Source organism: Oncorhynchus clarkii, chromosome 22 (genome assembly GCF_045791955.1).
Source record: "Oncorhynchus clarkii lewisi isolate Uvic-CL-2024 chromosome 22, UVic_Ocla_1.0, whole genome shotgun sequence".
NCBI classification, from domain to species: domain Eukaryota; kingdom Metazoa; phylum Chordata; class Actinopteri; order Salmoniformes; family Salmonidae; genus Oncorhynchus; species Oncorhynchus clarkii.
The window spans coordinates 31527996-31554300 of record NC_092168.1 but is presented as its reverse complement, the minus strand read 5'-3'; the positions used below and the strand labels follow the sequence as shown (position 1 = coordinate 31554300).

Below are 26305 nucleotides of genomic sequence, written 5' to 3'. Positions count from 1 at the left end.
CAGCACCAGACCTCACTAATGCTCTTTTGGCTGAATGGAATCAAGTCCCTGCAGCAATGTTCCAACAAAGCCTGCCCAGAAACATATAGGCTGTTATAGCAGCAAAAGGGGGAACAACTCCTCATTAATGCCCATGATTTTGGAATTTGATGTTCGATGAGCAGGTGTCCACATACTTTTGGTCATGTAGTGTATGTTTGTGAAACATTGTTGCATTTAAACAAAAAATCTCCAGTTACTTTGTGTGCTAAATGTGAAATGTTTTTGCAATGGGAAGTAATAGTTGTACATTTAGATCGGCCTAATGGTTGTACACTTAACCTAATGGTTGTGTTTTTGTATTGTTATGATTGGGACCTACTGGCTTATTATGTTCGAGTGAATTGACTGCTGTCTTTCCATCGGCCCTATTCAGTGGTGCAGCGGTGCCTGGAGAAGTGGGTCCTGTGAAGGAAAGGCGCCCTGTGTGAAAAAATCATATGTTTTCCTATATATTTTTCAGATTTTCACTCTCAAAATCACACTTTTTAAAAATAAAAAGTCCATAACAATGCTTTAACCACATCAGGACACCATTATTGAAGTCTGGGGAAAAATCAAAAATATTTTTGTGTGGGTGTAGTTTCCCTTTAATTCATTTCAGAAAAACAAATGACCTCCCCATTGACACAACTCAGCATTATATCATTCTGTCAGGTAGACCTACATTGCAGTCAACATTTAATTGGAAAGTTTTTGGGGGAAACCCTTTAGAAATGTTAATGCAAACAGTGCGTGGTGAATGGATTGCACATCGCAAATAACCTACTAAACAAGACTAAGGACAAAACTTGTTCAATGCCTGATTTGCATACCCCGTGTTGCCTAAGTTAGCATTTACTGGTAGATATAATACTTGGAAATGTATTTCCTATTTCCTACCTACCGGATACCGATGTGATTCTGCTGTGAGCTGCTCCATGCAACAACCAGTTAAGAGCTGAATGCTCTTGCTGCCTGCAAATGATATTTCACTGAAACTAGTTTATCAACTATATTTTACATGCTTTGTGATTGTGTAGGCTACTTCGTGCATGATTTCTCTATTGTACTACATAATTAACAAGTCATATACCTCCACTACACTACTTTCATACGCAACAGAAGGGATTAAAACGTGAAATGCAAAACAAGATAATGCGACTCACAATTTAAAAAACTCTAAATGTCACCTACCTGACTGAACCCTAGTCAACACTTTACTCAGAAGTCAACCACACACACCACTAAACACCCTCGAAAATTCCACTCCTGGAGTTGACACAGTTTACTTTTTTTAGCAGGTTACTCATGCAGGGCCACAGCTCTGCACGTTCTCTCTTTAATACGTGCATGGCCAATGCTTTTTACTCCATGATCATACAGTGTACTAACCGGCAGCAACAACTAACACATTCTTAGCATACATTAATGATATAGTCATAAATTAATGAAATACTGTATACCCATTGACTCTTATAGGATGTAGGATATATCTTATAGGAATCCCTCATGAGCTTAGTTCAACTGTCGTACACCATCAGAACCAAAATACAAGCTTGTTTTACTCCAATGTTTGTAAACAATGTAAATATCAACAAACACTGTATAGCCTCAAAACATGCCTAAAACTCAAATGTTGATATCATGGATGATCAGTGCTTGCATCGATAACTGTGTCCGTGAATTTGAGCGCTTACATTTCTCCAGGCCCATCCCTCAGACTGTTTCAATTAAGGATTCTAGCTTTAAAGTTACTTCTCTAGTTATCACTGGTTAAAGGTGATACACATAGGATTTTTTTTGTATTGTAATTTCAGAAAATGTCAATAATATATCTGATGTAATAGTATAATGATACTGTTTCACAGTATCACTGTACTTACCCACCAGCGTTGTGATTGGCTGTGATATTAGCTTTTTGTTTTCTCCCGCCGGAGCGGCATCTGTGGGAAAGCTAATCTGACTTTGTGTCTATGTTATCTAGTGGAAATCGCTCTGGCAGTTCTTGGTTGCTAAATTCGACACTGTTTGCTTAATTTCAGTTTATGAGAGAAAAGATACAATGAATAGTGTAGGGAATCTATGCTAGAAGATACCCATTGACTTCCAGTCATTGCACTAATGCGAGTTAGCATTGGCTTGCGAAACTACCTCTAACTTCCTTCATACTGGACACATAAAAATTATATCCACAAGTTCTCTGGGGAAGTAGATAAAGGGCCTCATTGCCACAATCCGGAAGTATCATTTTAAAGCCTTCAGTGTGAATAAGGCTTTAGAGGGCCTCCAGGCAGAGCTAAATGGTGGGGGCTACTTAAAGAGCCAGTACAATTGAGACACAACGTGAGCCCCATGGTGGAGTTGCTTCTCCGTGAGGACCACAATCCTTACTGAAGACATTGTGTTGTGGTAGCCAGGTGGACATGACATACAGTGCATTCAGAAAGTATTCAGACTCCTTGACTTTTGCCACATTTTGCCACATACCCCATAACGACAAAGCAAAAACAGGTTTTTAGTAATGTTTGCACATTTATTAAACTGACATTTTTTTTGCAGACCTCCACATGTCTGGTTCATCCTTGGGAGTAATTTCCAAATGCCTGAAGGCACCACGTTCATCTGTACAAACAATGTATAAACACCATGGGACCATGCAGCCGTCATACGGCTCAGGAAGGAGGCGCATTCTGTCTCCTAGAGATGAACGTACTTTGGTGCGAAAAGTGCAAATCAATCCCAGAACAACAGCAAAGGACCTTGTGAAGATGCTGGAGGAAACAGGTACACAAGTATCTATATCCACAGTAAAATTAGTCCTATATCGACATAACCTGAAAAGCCGCTCAGCAAGGAAGAAGCCACTGATCCAAAATCGCTATATAAAAGCCAGACTACGGTTTGCATGGGGATAAAGATCATACTTTTTGGAGAAATGTCCTCTAGTCTGATGAAACAAAAATAGAACTGTTTGGCCATAATGACCATTGTTATGTTAGGAGGAAAAAGGGGGAGGCTTGCAACCCGAAGAACACCATTCCAACCGTGAAGCATGGGGGTAGCAGCATCATGTTGTGGGGGTGCTTTGCTGCAGGAGGGACTGGTGCACTTCACAAAATAGATGGCATCATGAGGGATGGAAAATTATGTGGATATATTGAAGCAACATCTCAAGACATCGGTCAGGAAGTTAAAGCTTGGTCACAAATGGGTCTTCCAAGTGGACAATGACCCCAAGCATTCTTGTGTTGTGGCAAAATGGCTTAAGGACAACAAGGTCAAGGTATTGAAGTGGCCATCACAAAGCCCTGACCTCCAGTGGAAAATACAGAGGGAAAGGGTTGATAATCTTCTCTACTATTGCCGTGATTGTGTCAGTGTAATGTCACTCAATGGGGACACTACATCACCACAAAATCTACATGGAGAGCTTGAAAGTTTAAGCCCTCTTGGGTGCTGCCATAGATTTACATTAGAAGTCCCCATCCAAAAGACTCAAGGTCATTGGTCACAGATAAAATTACGTCAAATCACATTACAGCTACCGTAGCTTTGATTGGACTGATCATGTCAACGTCATACTTTCAAAATCTTAGCTAGCAAGCTAGACAAGCAGTCATCATCGTGAATCACGTTGACAATCTACTGGCAAATCCTTTTCCATCCTTGTCATATGAAGAGAAATCGTGGATAAACATATCAGTGCTAATCGGCCAATTAACATAAACATTACACAACAAGTTGGAAATCGCAAATTCAACAATGAGTGGTTTGGAAGGAATCATTTACTAACTACAAGCGTTGAAAAGCAATCCCTATTTTGCTTCCCCTGCCTGCCTGCCATTCGGTGGAGAGGGTGTGTGGTCCAAGTCTGAGTTTAAGGCTTTTCCAAGCTTAAAATGATAAACATTCACATGCAACACCATGGGCCAGAAAAGGTTGAACACGTTGGCCATGCTGTCATGCCAGCATGACATCTGCCGTGCTCAAAACAACTGGGAACTCAGAAAAAACGAGCTCCGACTGGGAAAATACGTTTTGAACGGTCATACAACTCGGAATTCCAAAACGGGAACTCCGGTCTCTTTCTAGAGTTCCTAGTTGTTTTGAAAGCACCATAAATCCAGAGAATGTCAGACCTTGATGACAAAGTTTCATGGCAAAATTTGCCCACAAGAAGGACCGCTGCGCCACATTCCTGTTCAAGTGGGCATAGCATAACTGTGAGTCCAAAAATGTCTTGTATGCTGCTGCATAAATTATGTAATATGCCAGGGAGATATGTCTACTGTATCTAAGAAAGTCATTCTAAGTGTATGTTGTGTAATAAGCTGTTAGTAACCCATGTACCTCACCCTAACAATTTTGTCTCTTTCTCCCTCATAACTTAGCCTACTGTTCTGACTTGGTAACTGCTGGACGATTCTAAAATCTATAAAGCATTACTCTTTTATCAGAACTAACTTTAAACCTGCTGTCAATCCTTCCTAATGGTTATCTTCATGCTACATATTAAGCCTAAGTGTACTAACAGTTTGCAGTAACAATTACAATACTTCCATGAATCTATGTATCTTCTTGGAGATGATAAACCCAAGGTGCTCCTCAGGTTGACTGAAGTGTGATTTTAAGGAAGATTCTTCACTTTGACAAGACAATGCTGGAGAATGTTTTCTTCAGGTGTGAAACAACCTCAGCTGGATTTTCCCCCATTGGATTGTAGAATCTCCAGTACTCCTAGCCACACTTTCTTTGAAATGGCCTATGATCACATTGGATTACAGTAAAGCAGGTTACCAGTCACAGCCAGTCCTACCTGTATGTAAACTAGACATAACAGAAGAGCTTGGAGCTTGGAGCTTCTCCAAACCGACACACCATTTCTGGGAAGTGTCTGGGAAGTTTCAGGACTGTGCTTTAATAAATTATTTAAGCTATTCGGCTCACCATTTATAAAACATTTAACAATAAATGTCAGTAAGCTGTTCATAAATACCTGCATTCATAAAAATTTGTTTAAAATGTATTGATTATCTCAATTCTGAAAATATATTCTTTCAACAATCCTGAATAAATAAAGGAACATTTAGGTGGGAAATTGTTTTAAGTAGATAAAGACATTAAATAAATTATATAGAATGTACTGGGCACTCTTTATTAAAGCTGTCTCACAGATGTGGTGTGTACAGTCGTGGCCAAAAGTTTTGAGAAATTTTAAATTTTCACAAAGTCTGCTGCCTCAGTTTGTATGATGGCAATTTGCATATACTCCAGAATGTTATGAAGAGTGATCAGATGAATTGCAATTAATTGCAAAGTCCCTCTTTGCCATGCAAATGAACTGAATCCCCAAAAAATATTTCCACTGCATTTCAGCCCTGCCACAAAAGGACAAGCTGACATTATGTCAGTGATTCTCTCGTTAACACAGTTGTTGACATGTGTGTTGACATGGACAAGGCTAGAGATCACTCTGTCACACTGATTGAGTTTGAATAACAGACTGGAAGCTTCAAAAGGAGGGTGGTGTTTGGAATATTTGTTCTTCCTCTGTCAACCATAGTTACCTGCAAGGATACATGTGCCGTCATCATTGCTTTGCACAAAAAGGGCTTCACAGGCAAGGATATTGCTGCCAGTAAGATTGCACCTAAATCAACCATTTATCGGATCATCAAGATCTTCAAGGAGAGCGGTTCAATTGTTGTGAAGAAGGCTTCAGGGCGCCCAAGAAAGTCCAGCAAGTGCCAGGACCGTCTCCTAAAGTTTATTCAGCTGCGGGATCGGGGCACAGAGCTTGCTCAGGAATGGCAGCAGGCAGGTGTGATTGTATCTATACGCACAGTGAGGTGAAGACTTTTGTAGGATAGCCTGGTGTCAAGAAGGGCAGCAAAGAAGCCACTTCTCTCCAGGAAAAAGATCAGGGACAGACTGATATTCTGCAAAAGGTACAGGGATTGGTCTACTGAGGACTGGGGAAAAGTCATTTTCTCTGATGAATCCACTTTCTGATTGTTTGGGGCATCCGGAAAAAAGCTTGTCTGGAGAAGACAAGGTGAGCGATACCATCAGTCCTGTGTCATGCCAACAGTAAAGCATCCTGACACCATTCATGTGTGGCGTTGCTTCTCAGCCAAGGGTGTGGGCTCACTCACAATTTTGCCTAAGAACACAGCCATGAATAAAGAATGGTACCAACACATCCTCCGAGAGCAACTTCTCCCAACCATTCAGGAACAGTTTGGTGACGAACAATGCCTTTTCCAGCATGATGGAGCACCTTGCCATAAGGCAAAAGTGATAACTAAGTAGCTCGGGGAACAAAACATCGATATTTTGGGTCCATGGCCAGGAAACTCCACAGACCTTAATCCCATTGAGAACTTGTGGTCACTCCTCAAGAGGCAGGTGGACAAACAAAACCCCACAAATTCTGACAAACTCCAAGCATTGATTATGCAAGAATGGGCTGCCGTCAGTCAGGATGTGGCCCAGAAGTTAATTGACAGCATGCCAGGACAGATTGCAGAGGTCTTGAAAAAGAAGGGTCAACACTGCAAATGTTGACTGTTTGCATCAACTTCATGTAATTGTCAATAAAAGCCTTTGACACTTATGAAATGCTTGTAATTATACTTCAGTATTCCATAGTAACATCTGACAAAAATATCTAAAGACACTGAAGCAGCAAACTTTGTGGAAATTAATATTTGTCTTTCTCAAAACTTTTGGCCACTCCTGTATGTACAACTGATTTTTTAAAAACAGGTAAAAATTGCACCTTATGGAACAGCAGGGACTGTGAAGAGATACACACGAAGGTACAGACACACGCATATGCATACATTGTAAAATTGTTGTATGGTGGTATTATACATTTTGTATTGTACATTTTGTGTTGTAGATACAGTGGGGCAAAAAAGTATTTAGTCAGCCACCAATTGTGCAAGTTCTCCCACTTAAAAAGATGAGAGGCCTGTAATTTTCATCGTAGGTACACTTCAACTATGACAGACAAAATGAGAAAAAAAAAATCCAGAAAATCACATTGTAGGATTTTTAATGAATTTATTTGCAAATTATGGTGGAAAATAAGTATTTGGTCAATAACAAAAGGTTATCTCAATACTTTGTTATATACCCTTTGTTGGCAATGACAGAGGTCAAACGTTTTCTGTAAGTCTTCATAAGATTTTCACACACTGTTGCTGGTATTTTGGCCCATTCCTCCATGCAGATCTCCTCTAGAGCAGTGATGTTTTGGGGCTGTTGCTGGGCAACACAGACTTTCAACTCCCTCCAAAGATTTTCTATGGGGTTGAGATCTGGAGACTGGCTAGGCCACTCCAGGACCTTGAAATGCTTCTTACGAAGCCACTCCTTCATTGCCCGGGCGGTGTGTTTGGGATAATTGTCATGCTGAAAGACCCAGCCACGTTTCATCTTCAATGCCCTTGCTGATTGAAGGAGGTTTTCACTCAAAATCTCACGATACATGGCCCCATTCATTCTTTCCTTTATACGGATCAGTCGTCCTGGTCCCTTTGCAGAAAAACAGACCCAAAGCATGATGTTTCCACCCCCATGTTTCACAGTAGGTATGGTATTCTTTGGATGCAACTCAGCATTCTTTGTCCTCCAAACACGACGAGTTGAGTTTTTCCAAAAAGTTATATTTTGGTTTCATCTGACCATATGACATTCACCCAATCTTCTTCTGGATCATCCAAATGCTCTCTAGCAAACTTCAGACGGGCCTGGACATGTACTGGCTTAAGCAGGGGGACACGTCTGGCACTGCAGGATTTGAGTTCCTGGCGGCGTAGTGTGTTACTGATGGTAGGCTTTGTTACTTTGGTCCCAGCTCTCTGCAGGTCATTCACTAGGTCCCCCCGTGTGGTTCTGGGATTTTTGCTCACCGTTCTTGTGATCATTTTGAGGTAAGATCTTGCGTGGAGCCCAGATCGAGGGAGATTACCAGTGGTCTTGTATGTCTTCCATTTCCGAATAATTGCTCCCACAGTTGATTTCTTCAAACCAAGCTGCTTACCTATTGCAGATTCAGTCTTCCCAGCCTGGTGCAGGTCTACAATTTTGTTTCTGGTGTCCTTTGACAGCTCTTTGGTCTTGGCCATAGTGGAGTTTGGAGTGTGACTGTTTGAGGTTGTGGACAGATGTCTTTTATACTGATAACAAGTTCAAACAGGTGCCATTAATACAGGTAACAAGTGGAGGACAGAGGAGCCTCTTAAAGAAGAAGTTACAGGTCTGTGAGAGCCAGAAATCTTGCTTGTTTGTAGGTGACCAAATACTTATTTTCCACCATAATTTGCAAATAAATTCATTAAAAATCCTACAATGTGATTTTCTGGATTTTTTTGTCTCATTTTGTCTGTCATAGTTGAAGTGTACCTATGATGAAAATTACAGGCCTCTCTCATCTTTTTAAGTGGGAGAACTTGCACAATTGGTGGCTGACTAAATACTTTTTTTGCCCCACTGTATGTAGTGGTGTAATAATGTATATGGTGTACTGTTATCTTTTGTTTTATATGTAATGTAAGTGCTTTTATGTGTTTGGAACCCAGGAGTGGCTGCTGCCTTGGAGGCAGCAAATTGGGATCCCTGATAAATACAAATACAAATCCTCAAAAAGGTGCTACAGGAGGGTAGTGCGTACGGCCCAGTACATCACTGGGGCCAAGCTTCCTGCCATCGAGGACCTTTATACCAGGCAGTGTCAGAGGAAAGCTCTAAAAATGGCCAAAGACTCCAGCCACCCTAGTCATAGACTGTTCTCTCTGCTACCAAACGGCAAGCGGTACCAGAGCGCCAAGTCTAGGTCAAAAAGGCTTCTTAACAGCTTCTTACCTGTTATTTTTCTTGAAACTACATTGTTGGTTAAGGGCTTATAAATAAGAATTTCATGATAAGGTCTATTGTATATTTTCCCAACTTCAGTTTTATTAACTGCTCTGTATTAGTAGTAATGGTAGTTGTAGTGGTAGTAGTAGACTAAGACAGTGGGTATAACAGCTTACATATAAGTGATTTTCCTCTTCCCTTTGATATCTTCTGACATCATCACGTTTACTTTATGAACATGCATGTTATACTGTCACACTGAGTAAAATAAAACAGCAGATTGAGAAATTCAGTTCCCTTACACACCGGAAAGATGCAATAGAATTCAAGACAACAGTGATTTAAGAACGGAGGACCTTAATGGGAGGAGCTATAAGAGGACAGGCTCGTAATGTCTGGAATGGAATTAATGGAACGGAGTCAAACATGGTTTCCATATGTTTGATACCCTTTCATTAATGCCATTACAATGAGCCTGTCCTATAGCTCCTCCCACCAGCCTCCTCTGTTTGAGAAGCATTGTGTATGTGGATTACTGCAAATTCAACTTAACTCCCTTAGCTGTGTGTGTCCATGTGCGTGCGTACGTGAGACCATGTGCATGTCCACATGGTGAGTAAACTGTTTTTTTTTTCTTTTTTTCGGTATCATACGTCCATCAAATCCCCCAGGATCCTTGGCAGGTGAATGACCACACACACACACACACACAGTGTCTTCGAAAAGTATTCAGACCCATTGACTATTTCCAAATTTTGTTACGTTACAGACTTCTAAAATTGATTAAATAGAAAAAAATCCTCAGTAATCTACACATAAACCTGTTTTTGCTTTGTCAGAAGATGTCAAAGGGAAGATGAAAATAACATATGTAAACTGTTATACCCACTGTCTTAGTCTACTACTACCACTACTACTAATGCAGAGCAGTTAATTAAACTGAAGCTGGGAAAATATAATAACAAACTGTCTCAATTCCCTCAGATTACATTTGTACAGTACAAGCCAACACACAACCTAGTGCATCTTTTGTATGTAGCAAATCAAATCAAGCGTGTTAGTGTGTGCACATCTTTTTGTTACAGCCTGAACTCGAAATGGATTCAAATCGTTTTTTCATCTATTTCAACTCATCTATACACAAAACCCCATTATTACAAAATTAAAACATGTTTTTTGAAATCTTTTTTGAAAACTGTTACTAGGCCAGTCAGGAACATTCAATGTTGTCTTGATAAGCAAGTGTATATTTGGCCTTGTGTTTTAGGCCATTGAAAGGTACATTTGTACATTTGTCTCCCAGTGTCTGTTCAAAAGCAGACCGAACCAGTTTTCCTCTAGGATTTTGCCTGTGCTTAGCTCTACTCAGTTCATTTGTATCCTAAAAAACTCCCTAGTCCTTGCTGATGACAAACATACCCATAATATGATGCAGCCACCACCATGCTTGAAAATATGAAGTGATACTCAGTGATGTGTTGTGTTGGATTTGTCCCAAACATAACACTTTGTATTCAGGACAGAAAAGTTAATTTCACTGCCACATTTTTTGCAGTTTTACTTTAGTGACTTGTTGCAAACAGGCCTCCTTTTCACCCTGTCATTTAAGTTAGTATTGTGGAGTATGTACAATGTTGTTGATCCATCCTCAGTTTTCTCCTATCACAGCTATTAAACTCTATAACTGTTTTAAAGTCACCATTGGCCAAATGGTGAAATCCCTGAGTGGTTTCCTTCTTCTCTGTCAACTGAGTTAGGAAGGACGCCTCTATCTTTGTAGTGACTGGGTGTATTGATACACCATCCAAAGTGTAATTAATAACTTCACCATGCTCAAAGGGATATTCAGTGTCTGCTCTGCTCTGTATTTGTTGTAGAAAATATTTCTTACCCTCAGGGACATACTATTGGATAATGATGACATTCTCACACTCTCCACTTCAAGAATTCAGTCAGTCAGAGAGGGGACAAGACAAAATACTACAGTAAATCTTTAAATTACTTTAGAGTTTATTCAAACAGAAAAGACCTTCAGGAAAATACAAGACTTCCTGTCATACACAGAGAGCACATAAGTTAGAGTAGCATGGAAGAAACACTGGAGAAAAACACCCACACTGACATCCAAGCCGGCAAGGAACAGACTTTGTCACTACAATGTCCCCACAATGCTGGGAACGACATTATGGGATCATCTGGAAAATCAAATGTGGCATGTGTATTCTTTATTGTGTTTTGAGTTGTTTGAGAAAAAAAAACAAAAAAAATGGCATAATTTAGGATTATTGATCAATCATGTTCAATATAAAACAAGCTAAAAAAAACTAATATCATGATACACATTAGTGTAACAAAACATTGCATCAGTAAACATTGCCATTTTCTCAACCTAACATCAGCGTTATAATATTCAACCACTGCAAAGTACATAAACTATTGTTAAGCTTCTTAACTAAGTCTAAAACTTAATGCTTCAAGTGAGATCTTAAAAAAGTATATTTATCAACATAGTGGTTTCGTCATTCTTTTTACACTTTTAATGTTGCCATATTGGCACTTTTATAAAACATAAAATCAGCAAGTGACTGCTTTTCAGATTGCGAAGAAATTGTTGTCCGTCTTTCCATTAATAGAATATCAATAACCATAACCTTAATAAACTCACTTATGCCACTCATGAAGGCCTTGATGTAACCAAAAAGACATAGTGGGACAGTGCTGGGGGGGGGGGGGGGGGGGTATTCAACACACACACACACACATACAGCATTGGGGTTCGCTTTTCAAACAGGTTTCTTTTTCCATATATAAAAAAGGTTGGCTTGTGAAACAATTCTGTGATGTATAATTTGCAGTGCCTTTCCCACAGCTCTACACACAATGAATGGCATGACTGTTAGTAGGAGAAAGACTCAACTCAGAGAATGATTGACCCACTATGGAGTCTGACACACAGTTAGGGTAGAAAATCTGTCCCCTTGGGTGAAATAGCTTTGATCCATCATTACCATTAAACCACAGTTGTGTTCCTTGGGAAAAGTAGGGTAATCCTACTCAGGAAAAGAATATTAAATGTTGTTTGTCACCATGGTTTAGGCAGGTCAGATACCCTGTCGTGAGAGAGTCGTGGCAGGGAATATTGCAGTGTATTGAATAGTCTTCAGATGTACAGACTATACCCTTTAACAGTGAACAACAACAAAAAATAATCTTCCCAACGTGGGTTTCTGTGGTGAACACCTTCAGAGAGCTGTAGAATCACAGATGTCACCCATGCTCTGCTCTCCTCTGATTTGAAACAGTTGTTTTGATTTGCCTTCCATTAACAAGCTGACACATCACACGAGAAGGACAAGAAGTAGAGCTCAAGACTTCTTTATTGAGCCTGGCAATGTTTTTTTAGAGTTAAACACTGAGGTCTAAAGCCCTGTTAGCGCATCTGGTTCATTAAGCTACTGTGAGCAAACTGGCCCCACAGGAAACTACTGTAGCCTAGCAACTTCTCAACTCAGAGCTGTTAACGCTTAAGCCCCGATTCACTTTAAAACATTGAGTTTGTGAAAGGAGTCACAACCTAGTCTCAGAAACGATTCAGAATTGCCCCAAAAACCGACATCTTCCTTAGAGCCTCCATTGTTTAATATTCACTTGTGTCAACTTGAAATTGATCACTTGTGACAAGGAACAAAAATAAAATTCTCATGCCTTTGACCACCACACAGTATATTTCTTTCTACATTCTTGACACTTAGTGCATTGCATTCATAAAAAGATACTAATGAAAAACAACAATAAAACACCACCATTATTTCCATCCACAGTCTATGAGTCCATTGAGGTTTGCTGACCATGTGTAACCTTCCTGCTACAAAAACTTACATTGACACCCCTCCTCTCTCATCTATTGGCCCCTTTACTACCACACACATACTGTATATGACCTGAACCTTCTCCTCCACTCTCTTTTATTATATCTGTCTATTCACATCAGGACCATGTCCTCCATCCTGGACTCTGATGGTACAAGCCGGATCACAGTGTCATGTTGGACTGAGGATTCCACTAACATGACGATTGAAACTATGAATGATATTAAATTAATATTTATTATACATAGATACTATTTAAATGTTTTACCCAACCACTCTCTGACTCAAAGCATTTGAATGTGTTGTGGGTTGAAATAAAAGCAAAGAAAACTGGAGGCTATGTGCATTGTGATTTTTAAAACCAAGGTAAAATAAATATTAACTCCAAATACTTACTTTTTTTTAGGGAATCATAATAAAATAAAAAAACACTAAGTCAAAAAACACAAAGTCCATCTGGTTCAAATGTTTTTACATGAACTTGCACATTAAAATACGGTAGCTGTCCTAACTATCAACACACTCCAGCTGAGTCCTCTCAGATAACAGACTTACGGTAAAATGCATAGGCCCTTCCCACACACTGTGTCATGACAGCATTGAGCCTAGAACCAATTGGCTCCCTTGCACAGCTTCTTTATCCCCCCCCCCCCCCCGCAGTCAGCAATCATTGGACCAAACAGAAAGACATTGACATACACTACTGTAGCATTAACACTGTATGCTCCGCCCCCTGCCCCTCCTTCGCTAAGGAAAGGAAGGGGAGGGGAACTAGGAACGACACACACACACACACACACGCACACACACACACGCCTTCAGGGCAACAGCCCCGCACAGACGTGTGTCCACAACCTGTTGAGCACCAAAGTGGGGCAAACTGTTCACCCCCTTTCTTCACATTTTTTTATTTGATTTATAATCAATTAACTTCATTTTTTTTTTTACAATTCTCATATCTGGTATTCACGGCCGGGGCGACGTCATCTGCCAGGTCGCAATTGTAAATGAGAACTTGTTCTCAACTTGCCTACCTGGTTAAATAAAGGTGGGAGAAAAAAACAAGATGTTGTGTATCCTCAATATAGCACGATGCCCCGGGTCGAAGGTCATGATTATGTCGGAGGTGGTTGGCTTTTGACCGATGGCATCGTTGAACGTCGGGTAAAACGTGGTTGGTTGGTTTCCAGTGTAGAGGGGGTGTAGTCTCTCTACCAGCTGAGCAGAGAGGTGCGCCCCAGGGTCATAAAGTACACCTGGCTGGCTCCTCCGGATCGCACCGAGGCAAAGAACACCTGCGGATGGGAACACATGCACACACGCCAGTCAATAATGAAACAAATCAGTGACATCAGTAATGACCTTAGTGATCAATGTTTACCAGCCTGTGTTCGTAATGGATGCTCAGTTAAAAACGACCTGTCCTGATTTGTCAGATGCTTGCTAAAAAACTTTAATGAGCAAGCCTTCCTTCAAGACCTGGCCTCTGTAAATTGGTATAGAATCAGCTTGATCCCCTCTGTCGAAGACTCTTTGACCTTTTAAAAAAATATTTTCAGTGGTATTGTTAACAAACACGCCCCCATAAAGAAAATGAGAATTAACAACAGGTTCAGCCCCTGGTTCGACGCTGATCTGGCTGAATTACTCCACCTCAAGAAGTCCATTTGGTGAAAGGCTTGGCACACGCATACTCAGGCTGACTGGCTCTAGTTCAGGAAAATTAGAAATAAGTACACTCAGGTGAGCAGTTCTCTCTCTGTGGGTCTAATCCCAAGAAGTTCTGGAAAACGGTTAAAGACCCGGAGAATAAACCCTCCTCCTCACAGCTGCCCATGTCCCTTAATGTTGATGATGTGGCTGTTACTGACAAGGAGCACATGGCTGAGCTCTTTAAATCCCCACTTCATTAAGTCAGGATTCCTATTTGACTCAGCCATTGCCCGTCCAACATTTCCTCATCTCCCACCCCTTCCAATGCGACTAACCCCGATGCTCCTCCCTCTTTTTCCCCTGCCCCGCTACAAAGTTTCTCACTGCAGGCAGTCACTGAGTTGACGTGGCAAAAGCTTTTGATACAGTAGACCATTACATTCTTGTGGGCCGACTAAGGAGTGTTGGTGTCTCTGAGGGGTCTTTGGCCTGGTTTGCTAACTACCTCTCTCATAGAGTGCAGTGTATAAAGTCAGAACATCTGCTGTCTCAGCCACTGCCTGTCACCAAGGGAGTACCTCAAGGCTCGATCCTAGTCCACACACGCTTCTCAATTTACATCAACAACATAGCTCAGGCAGTAGGAAGCTCTCTCATCCATGTATATGCAGATGATAGTCTTCTACACAGCGGGCCCCTCCCCGGATTTTGTGTTAAACGCTCTACGACAAAGCTTTCTTAGTGTCAAGCAAGCTTTCTCTGCCCTTAACCTTGTTCTGAACACCTCTAAAACAAAAGGTCATGTGGTTTGGTAAGAAGAATGCCCATCTCCTCACGAGTATGATTACTACCTCTGAGGGTTTAGAGCTTGAGGTAGTCACCTCGTACAAGTACTTGGAAGTAGGGCTAGACGGTACAATGTCCTTCTCTCAGCACATATCAAAGCTGCAGGCAAAGGTTAAATCTAGACTTGGTTTCCTCTATTGTAAACACTTCTCTTTCACCCCAGCTGCCAAACTAACCCTGATTCAGATGACCATCCTACCCACGCTAGATTACGGAGATATAATTTATAGATCGGCAGGTAAGGGTGCTCTCAAGCGGCTAGATTTTCTTTACCGTTCGGCCATCAGATTTCCCACATCACTTCATTCTATACTCCTCTGCAAACTGGTCATCTTTGTGTACCCGTCGCAAGACCCACTGGTTGATGCTCCTCTTAGGCCTCACTCCCCCCTATCTGAGATACCTACTGCAGCCCTCATCCTCCACATGCAACACCGGTTCTGCCAGTCACATTCTTTTAAAGGTCCCCAAAGCACACACATCCCTGTGTCACTCCTCTTTTCAGTTCGCTGCAGCTAGCGACTGGAACGAGCTGCAAAAAACACTCAAATCTCCATCTCTTCATTCAAAGACTCAATCATGGACACTCTTACTGACAGTGTGGCTGCTTTGCGTGATATATTATTGTCTCTACCTTCTTGCCTTCTTGTGCTGTTGTCTGTGCCCAATAATGCTTGTACCATGTTGTGTTGCTACCATGTTGTTGTCATGTGCTGTTTCTACAATGCTGTGTTGTCATGTGTTGCTGCCATGCTATGTTGTTGTCTTAGGTCGCTCCTTATGTAGTGTTGTGGTGTCTTGTCCTATATTTGTATTTTTAATCCCAGCCCCCATCCCCGCAGGAGTCCTTTTGCCTTTTGGTAGGCCGTCATTGTAAATAAGAACTTAACTGACTTGCCTAGTTAAATAAAGGTTAAATAAAATAATTAAATAAAAACATCATCGGTTAGTTACCACTGCCACAAAGTCACAACTGTTGGACATATCTCCATGCTGCTGTGCTGTTTGTTGCTACTTGGCTACCTACCAACCTTTTGGTTTTTACATTTACTAACCGTTTAATCAAAATCTGCATTTAACACATTTACCAATGTCTTAGTTTTTACCTCGCTCAACTATTTTCATTCAACTTTTTCACCCCGGACGCTTTATCTGGACATGTTTCTACAGGACCTCCACCAGCCAAAGCTAAGTAGTAACATTAACACTATGACATTTAATTGCAGTCGCTGTACTCATAATATATAGGAGAACTATCGCCTTATGGTGAGGATAGCTGAGTTGCCAGCACAGCTTCAGATGCAATCGTTAGGCAAGGGTAATTTAAGTGTAGGAAAGGATGAAACAGCATCTGTGCCACCAGTAAGTAGAGATAGTAGTATAAATATCCCCATACAGTACCCGCAGCCGGACAATTTTCTGGAAAGAAATGCTGTCGGCATACTCAACAGGTGTCGCTCATTCAGCTGACAGAAACTTTCAACCGGTTTTCCCCATTAAGCATTGACTCAGAGTCAGAGGCCGGGCCCTCTCAGGTCTCTCCTCCACCCGCTACAGGGTCTGAGCTGCCGAAGCCACCCATTATTAGCTCTGACAAATTGAAAACCCTAGTCATTGGCAACTCCATAACCCGCAGTATTAGACTTAAAAATAATAATCCAGCGATCATACACTGTTTACCAGGGGGCAGGGTTACAGACGTAAAGGCTAAAGCTAAAACTGGCGAGCGGAGAGAGTATAGGGATATTGTTATCCACGTCTGCACCAACGATGTTAGGATGAAACAGTCAGAGGTCACCAAGAGCAACATAGCTTCAGTGTGTAAATCAGCGAGAAAGATGTGTCGGCATCAAGTAATTGTCTCTGTCCCCCTCCCAGTTAGGGGAAGTGATGAGCTCTACAGCAGAGTCTCTGGCCCCCTCCCAGTTAGGGGGAGTGATGAGCTCTACAGCAGAGTCTCTGGCCCCCTCCCAGTTAGGGGGAGTGATGAGCTCTCACAACTCAATCGCTGGTTGAAAACTGTTTTCTGCCCTTCCCAAAAGATAGAATTTGTAGGTAATTGGCCCCCTTTCTGGGACTCAACCACAAACAGGTCCAAGCCTGGCCTGCTGAGGAGTGACTGACTCCATCCTAGCTGGAGGGGTGCTCTCATCTTATCTATGAACATAGACAGGGCTCTAACTCCTCTAGCTCCACAATGAGATGGCCTGCAACCTGATAGCCAGCCTGCCAGCTCAGTGGAGTCTGCCACTAGCACAGCCAATGTAGTCAGCTCAGCTATTCCCATTGAGACAGTGTCTGTGCCTCGATCTAGGTTGAGAAAAACAGAAAATGGCAGTGTTCGCTTTAGCAATCTCACTGGAATAAAGACCTCCTCCATTCCTGTCATTATTGAAAGAGATTGTGATATCTCACATCTCAAAATAGGGTTACTTAATGTTAGATTCCTCACATCCAAGGCAATTATAGTCAATGAACTAATCACTGATCATAATCTTTATGTGATTGGCCTGACTGTAACATGCCTTAAGCCTGATGAATTTACTGTGTTAAATGAGGCCTCTCCTCCTGGTTACACTAGTGAGCATCTAGTCATGTAACCTATGCAGCCTAATCAATCACTTTTTATATCTACTGTTTACAGGCCTCCTGCGCCGTATACAGCATTCCTCATGGAGTTCCCTGAAGGACGTCAGAGTACAAAATAGGTTAAACACCTATCCGAGGATCTAAATTTAACCATGCGTAATACCCTAGAAGCAGTCACACCAGTCACACCCCTAAAAACAAAAAATATTTGTCACAAGAAATTAGCTCCCTGGTATACAGAAAATACCCGGGCCCTGAAACAAGATTCCAGAAAATTGGAACGGAAATGACGCTCCACCAAATTGGAAGTCATCTGACTGCTCAATCATCCAATTTTTCAAACCTAATTGCAATTTAAGCAAATTACAGACTCCTCTTTGAATCTGCATATTTCTCTATAGCTCAGTTGTCCTGAGTCTGCAAAGACTGTCAGGACCTTGGATCAATGGAGATCCAAGTCTTTTAATCCTGTATCTCTTGACACATTCATGAAAATAGTCATGGCCTCTAAACTGTCAAGCTGCATACTGGACTCCATTCCAACTAAACTACTGAAAGAGCTACATCCTGTGCTTGACCCTCCTATGTTGAACATAATAAATGGCTCCCTATCCACCGGATGTGTACCAAACTCACTAAAAGCGGCAGTAATAAATTATCTTGAAAAAGCTACACCTTGACCCGGAAAATGTAAAAATCGGCCTATATCGAACCTCTTCAATATTATACCTCTTGGTGATGTCATTCGGAAACACAATGTCAACTTTCACTGCTATGAGGATGACACACAGCTGTACATTTTGATGAAACATTGTGAAGCCCCAAAATTGCCTACCTGGAAGCCTGTGTTTCAGACATAAGGAAGTGGATGGTGGCAAATGTTTAACTTTTAAACTCTGAAAAAACAGAGATGCTAGTTCTAGGTCCCAAGAAACAAAGAGATCTGCTGTTGGATCTGACAATACATATTGAAGGTTGTACAGTCTCAAAACAGTGAAGGACCAATAATATTTCAAGGACAACTTTATTCCATCTTCTTAACATTGCAAAAACGATGTGGTAGAATTACAACATTATGTTAAACACATTACCTTTATATTCAAATGTATTCCTATATTAGTATTTTCACAATCTGTCCTTCTGAGAGGAGTCTCTGAGGCTTAACGCTGACGGCTGATTTACGATGCCTGGGTGATAAAACCTAAAGACTGCATTCCATTCCATGATTAGTGTCTGGGTGCCAGTCTGCCAGTACCAGGCATAACCTCCCATACCTCCAGTTTATTTCTCCCACGTGGCAGATGAATACTGGACTTCAGAAATTAAGTGAAGGACCTGGTGTCCTATGTTGCATTAGTATTTGTGTATAGTAGAAAAAGTAGAAAATGACCTAGAGACAGAAACCCGGTGCAATGTCTATCTTGCTGTCCATTGCATGAGAGCACAATCTACCTTTGTATAATTTCACAAATCTGGCGTTTGTTCCATATTCAGATGGATGTGTCTTCACTATAAAATGCTGTGGCTTAGTTCTGCTCATAGAGTTCTCAGTGATTACCTTAAGGGTGGCTACCGACCAACTCCATTACTGCAGTAATTAAAAAAGAAAGTTAAATTGTTTTGAAGAAATCTAAGTCTCTCTCCTTTGACTAGAATAATTCCACGACACCATACTTTTGTCACATCTAGAAGAAAGAATCATAAAACATTGTCCATTGTGCCATTAGATGGTATGCACTCACATGAGATTTTCTGTGATGTTTTGACAGAGTGGCATGGGAGGTTTATTTCTTAGACTGGGTTAAGATGTCAATTTTGGGACACATCCTCAGTAGTGTGCCTTCGAATCAGTGGGTGTTTCGGCCTTTAATCACTAAACACCCTCATCAAAGGTGGCCAGCTAAAGGGTGATCAAGCCTTAGCTTGTGTCCCATGCCCAATTAAGATTTCCCACGGGGGCCTCCTGGGTGGCGCAGTGGTTAAGGGCGCTGTACTGCAGCGCCAGCTGTGCCATCAGAGTCCCTGGGTTCGCGCCCAGGCTCTGTCGTAACCGGCCGCGACCGGGAGGTCCGTGGGGCGACGCACAATTGGCCTAGTGTCGTCCGGGTTAGGGAGGGATTGTCGGTAGGGATCTCCTTGTCTCATCGCGCACCAGCGACTCCTGTGGCGGGCCGGGCGCAGTGCGCGCTAGCCAAGGTTGCCAGGTGCACGGTGTAGCCTCCGACACATTGGTGCGGCTGGCTTCCGGGTTGGATGCGCGCTGTGTTAAGAAGCAGTACGGCTGGTTGGGTTGTGTATCGGAGGACGCATGACATTCAGCCTTCGTCTCTCCCGAGCCTGTACGGGAGTTGTAGCAATGAGACAAGAAAGTAGCTACTACAACAATTGGATACCATGAAATTGGGGAGAAAAAAGGGGGTAAAATTGTTTTTTTAAAAGAATTGTTGTTATTGGGACCTCACAGACTGTGAGTGGCCACATTACCCGGGGGAGAAGTCCAAACTGTAGGCACCAATGCTTGAGCTTCCCAGGCAGTAGGGTCTTGTTGATGTTCTCAAGACCGTCGGTGATGTCCTGCCTTACTTGCTGCACTTGATCTTTATCGCGGAGGCTTTCGTTGTACCATCTACCCAGGCTCTTGACGGGTTGCTCAGACACCGTTGGTATCGGGTCATCTCCAATGCAGAACCTCACATCTTTAAGCTGTCCCTTGACTATGGAGATGCTTCGAGATTTGCTTTGCTTGATTTTCATCCGGGCCCACTTGATGTTATCCTGCAGTTTTGCAAGTAGCCGCCTGGTGCATGCTGCAGTGGTCAGTGTAGTCATGTCATCCATGTATGCTCGGATAGGTGGGAGACAGAGCCCTTCCTTAGTTCTCTCACTGCCAACCACCCATCTCGATGCCCTGATGATGACTTCCATGGCCATAGTGAAGGCCAGAGGTGAAATTGTACAGCCTGCCATTATGCCTACTTCCAAGTGCAGCCATGTTGTTGTGAAGTCAGGTGTTGTGAAACACAATTGCAAGGTCTTGGAAATAGGCCTTTACCAGTGTAGTGATGGGTTCTGGTACGTGGAAAATGTTGAAGGATTCCCAGAGGAGTTAATGGGGAACTGAGCCAAAGGCATTGGCCAGGTCGAGGAAGATGACATAGAGGTCTCTCTTGTCCTTCTTAGCTGTTTGGATCTGGTGCCAAATCATACTAGTATGTTCCAGGCAACCAGAGAAACCAGGAATGCCTGATTTCTGTACAGATGTATCAATGTACTTGTTCCTTTCTAGGTAAGTGGACAGCCTCTGTGCTATTATACTGAAAAAGATATTCCCTTCGATGTTGAGAAGGGAGATTGGTTGGAATTGACTGATGTCTGTCGCATCCTTCTCTTTCGGGATTAGCACACCACCAGCCCTTCGCCATGTCTTTGGTATTATTTCCTTCTGCCACACTATCCTCATGAGCCTCAAAAGAAAGCGTAGAACATCCGGGGCGTTCTTGTAGAGCTTGTATGGTACTCCATTAGGCCCAGGAGCCGAGGCCGCTCTTGCTCGTCGGACAACGTTCTCTACTTCCTTCCATTTTGGAGGGTCAGTGTCCAGATTGAATTCTGGTGGTTGAATAGGTGGGATGTCATGTGGTGTGATTATCTGCTCATGCCTTTTCATGTCCTGGTGGACCTTTTCCAGATGTTCTTCCAGTTCTGGCTTTGGAGTTTTTAGGATTCCGCACTTTTCCTTTGCGAAGAGGTCTTTGACAAACTTAACGTTTTTTTTTTATAGAACCGTGTTCTTGAGTGTTCCTTCTTCCTACAAAGTTTCCTTAAGTTTTCCGCTCTTCACAAGGTTGCCAGCCGACATTTGATGTCTGCTTGGAGTAGCATGAGACCTTCTCTCTCTGCATCAGAGGCCTTCTTCCACTGCTTTCTCCGCTGCCTTCTCTCTCTGACAAGTATCTCGATCTCTTGCTGCCTCCTAGATTTAGCTGGCGCGGGTGGTGTCTTGCCACTTCTCCTTTCGTTTACTCCAAAGCGCTCTTCTCCGTAGTGGTAGATAATGTTTCCCATCCTTTCAAGCTTTTTCTCTGCTGTTCCTACATGTTCCTACAAGATTTTTGTCAGGTTGTTGTTGATTGTTTCCCACTCTCTCTTTTCAACAGCTTTGGGCCACTTCACACTCGGTCTGTGCCCTTTGATCTTTTCCTCTTTTAGAGGTCTCTGTGGTTGGGTGAAGCCATGAAAGCCATGAAGTCATGAAACTGCTGAACAATTAATCAAATGTTCACCCGGACAATTTATATTGTCCCCCCCCCCTTTTATTTTTTACACTGCTGCTACACGCTGTTTATTATCTATGCATAGTCACTTTACCCCGACCTATATGTACAAATTACCTCAACTAACCTGCACATTGACTCGGTACCAGTACCCCCTTTATATAGCCTCATTATTGTTATTTTATTGTGTTTATTTTTATAAAATGTTTTACTTTAGTTTATTTAGTATTTTCTTAACTCTATTTATTGAACCTCATTGTTAGCTAAGGGTTTGTATTCTGCGCATGTGACAAATAAAATGAGATTTTGACAGAGTTATTCGTGAAAACAGACCTGGGGAGAGTACCTCCAAATGTGTGTGTACGTGTCCAGGGGTCTCACCTTGTCGTTCCTCTCACACAGGAACTTGAGTCTCTGGGCTCTCTTGTGCATGAAGACTCCGTCGAGATGTCCAGTCTCCACAGATCTGATCTCTATGGCTTTCTCCCCCCAGCCCATTATCTGGTTAGAACGGATATAGGCTACAGAGAGAAAGACAAAGTGAGGGATAGGGCGGTGAGTCGGTGGGATGGCAACCGAGTTAACATGTTTAAATACTTAATTTAAGGACCTATTGTGTGTGAGTGTGTCTGTGTCCACTTACCCACAGAAGTGGGCATCTCGCCCCACTGCAGCACCACGTCCTTGGTGATGCGTCCGTAGGTGTTGACATAGACACCCTCGTCCTCGTAACACACCAGCAGCTCAATGCCATCTGTGTTGGGCAGGATGATGATGGCATGGGACTGGATACTGGTCTGGATCTACAGAGAGACAGACACAGAGACAGAGAGAAAGAGAGCACGAGAGGGAGAGCGAAAGAGAGAGGGGAAGAGAAGAAAGGATAAGAGAGAGAGAGCGAAAGAGGGGGAGAGAGAGCAAAAGAGGGGGAGAGAGTGAAAGAGGGGGAGAGCGAGAAATTATTTATTCAATTATGACGTTATCCTTGAAAAAAAAAAAAGGAGGAAGAGAAGGGGATTTGAGGTTCCATAGACATGAGTGTGCTTCTTACATGGGTGGGCAGGTAGATGTCGTAGACGGCCCCTGAGTCCACGTCCACAGCATGAAATCCGTTACTGGAGCCATAGATTACCTTTAACCTCTGACCCTCCTCCACCGTCAGGTCAACCAGCAGGGGCTTGTGCACCAGGTCACCAAACGACTGCAGGGGTCAACCAGGGGGCAAAGGTTATTCACATACAGTACAGTAGTGTGTGTGCATGTGTGTCGGGGAGTCATTTTATCATTGTCATGACAATTTACAATAGCTGCATGACTAATTGAATAGATGGAAGTGAATATCTGTCATGCATAAGCAGGGGCATCGAAGGTTTCACCTTGAAAGCCATGAACTTGTGGTAGGGTTTCGGTGCCCATGCATAGACCTCCACCGAGTTCTTCAGGGCCAAAACCAAAAACTTGATCCTCTCGTATTTCACTGGGGAATAAACCAGTGGGGACACATGAGGATGTTGCCATAAGGAGGCACCAACTAACAGGGTCAATTCAGAGCATCCTCAAGACGTTTAATGACATAGTAGCCTTATTGTTCTCTGCCCCAGATACTATATGTAGTAGGAAATCAAAGTCTACCAAAATGCTATTAGCTGACATGTATTACAGTCTTATTATCTTACTCAGAGATGTGACAGTACAGAAATGGGACATGGTGTTTGCTGGGTAGACAGAGGGTATTTCGAACGCTGCTGTAGATTTCATTACCAAACTCTGGACTTTATCTCTTCCAACATGTTTCAGTCATGACATGAAGTGCTGACTTATAAAACAGTGGTTCCTAAACATGTGTGCAGACTCATTTGACCATAACGTAAATTTCTATGCAAAAACTGTCCTCAATTTTTCTCCGCAAAAATGTACTGGCCAGATGCATGCTGGAGATGGGACATACCAACTTTGTAGTGAACAGCACCCTCCAGGTCACCCACAGTGACCCAGCCCTGCTTCTTCTCCACCTCAGGGTCGTTGTGCAGGATCTTGTTCCTCAACCAGGACAGATAGTACACACGCAACTTGTTCTTCTTGCCTTAATAGGACAGGGTCAGACAAGCGGGAGAGGTCAAGAGTCAGGGTACCTACGATATATAATCCATATGTAATGGCACAGGGGGTGAAGTTTCCCCTAGGATCAGCTTCCCCTCAACCAAACATAAACTTAACCATTAGTGGGGAAAATCCCAAACTGACCTAAGATCAGCATGTAGGGGCAACTTCACCCTACTCCTACCCTACTCCTATGGGTGGAGGAAGCGTCTTTATTGTACACACCAATTTCAATGAATAAAGGTGTTATTGGAGTTTTTACTATGTTATTTAATTATTGGTATTATATTAGACATCATTATCAATACTAGTACAGAGGATATGCCGAGTCAATAATGAGGTCTGTATTGTTGTAGAACCTGTACTGAATATTTGACAACACGTTGCAACATAACGGACTATTATGTTTGTAAATTTAGGTCAAGGTCGAGGTCAAATTGAAAGACAAGATTTTCTGTAAACTCACCAACAAGTCGGCACACTCACACACAACTTTTATATTCATCTACTGAGAATGATAAAGTACAATGACTTAAAGAATAAAAAATATGTATTTCTATCGAAGATAAAAACTGAAGAAGCAACATCAAATGGTCTCAACGTCTCTTTTGAGCATGGACCCTTTCTTCATTCATTGCAAAATGACATCAAAATGACACTGCATCTATGTGTGTTTCCGTGCTTCCAGCATGGAAACCTTTGCGTGTGTCAGTGGACATGCAATACAAGTATATGATGTCGTACACTCTAACTAGACCATTTACTCCATTTCCTCTGGCTGAATGTCTGTTGGGTGACACCAGAGGAACCAGCGTTGGTTGTTACAGTGAATGAATGACGCGACCACAGCACAGGAAAGAGAAGCAGGAACCTACAGTCAGCCCACGCCCGACGGTCAGTCAGACCCCACCCGACGGTCAGTCAGCCCCCACCCGACGGTCAGTCAGCAGTCAGTCCCCGCCCTACGGTCAATCAGCCCCCGCCCGACGGTCAGTCAGCCCCCACCCGACGGTCAGTCAGCAGTCAGTCCCCGCCCTACGGTCAATCAGCCCCCGCCCGACGGTCAGTCAGCAGTCAGTCCCCGCCCGACAGTCAGTCAATCAGCCCCCGCCCGACGGTCAGTCAGTCAGCCCCCGCCCGACGGTCAGTCAGTCAGCCCCCGCCCGGCGGTCAGTCAGTCAGCCCCCGCCCGGCGGTCAGTCAGTCAGCCCCCGCCCGACGGTCTCATCAGAGAGATCAACATCCTAAAAGTGTGTGTGTATGTTCTGTGATAGAAAAATTATGTATTCACCTTATTTGTTGGATATGTAAAAATGATTTACTTAACAAAACAGTAAGATATTTCTGTCCTGTTAATGCTGTGTTTTATGGTCTCCACTCTAGCACCTTGCAGCTAGTCTGGTTGTTGAGGACATGGGTTTTACTAGAGATAGCTTGAAGCTGACGATTGATGTTGGTGATAAAAACCTAAAAGCCGGCATTCCATAGACAAGATGTGGTGTGTGTGACCCGAGATAGAGATAGCCTGGAAGAGTTCAGAACAATCCCTCATTGTCCATTCTTCCTGGCATCTGGGAAACTAAGCCGGGTTGGGGGTAAAACACCATCCTGTGTAGATAACCAAGGTGGCTTATGGGAGATGGAACCACTAAGCATTTTTAGGTCCTATATAATATCACTATTTTCATTATCAGTTAGGCTCTCAGCCTAACAGTCAGAACAAGACTGTTGGGTTGACGATTTCATTATTGCAATAATTATACGATATTAAATAAAGATGATTGTTTGAAGAAATGACCAAGTCTCTGTCAGTACTGAATTTCATACGACAGTGTTTGCATGTCTGTGTTTTCCCGTGTACAGTTGAAGTCGGAAGTTTACATAGACCTTAGCCAAATACATTTAAACTCAGTTTTTCACAATTCCTGGCATTTAATCCTAGTAAAAATTCCCTGTTTTAGGTCAGTTAGGATCACCACTTTATTTTAAGAATGTGAAATGTCAGAATAATAATAGAGATAATTATTTATTTCAGCTTTAAATTCTTTCATCACATTCCCAGTGGGTCAGAATTTTACATACACTCAA

The 26305-nt window shown here is 42.4% G+C and overlaps 1 protein-coding gene across 10 annotated transcripts in view; it reads right to left on the bottom strand.

The window, feature by feature from the left end:
• Positions 1-10878: 10878 nt before the first annotated feature.
• The window catches only part of LOC139380785 (mitogen-activated protein kinase kinase kinase kinase 4-like), a 95642-nt gene continuing 80215 nt past the window's right edge, over positions 10879-26305 (bottom strand). For all 10 annotated transcript variants that reach the window (XM_071123802.1, XM_071123810.1, XM_071123804.1 and 7 more), the window contains 6 exons: positions 24066-24200; positions 23494-23594; positions 23169-23318; positions 22761-22920; positions 22499-22638; positions 10879-14050 (listed from right to left, as the gene is read on the bottom strand). In XM_071123802.1, the coding sequence (XP_070979903.1) occupies positions 13967-14050; positions 22499-22638; positions 22761-22920; positions 23169-23318; positions 23494-23594; positions 24066-24200 (770 nt within the window). In that variant the 3' untranslated portion in view covers positions 10879-13966. The remainder of the gene's footprint in view (positions 14051-22498; positions 22639-22760; positions 22921-23168; positions 23319-23493; positions 23595-24065; positions 24201-26305) is intronic.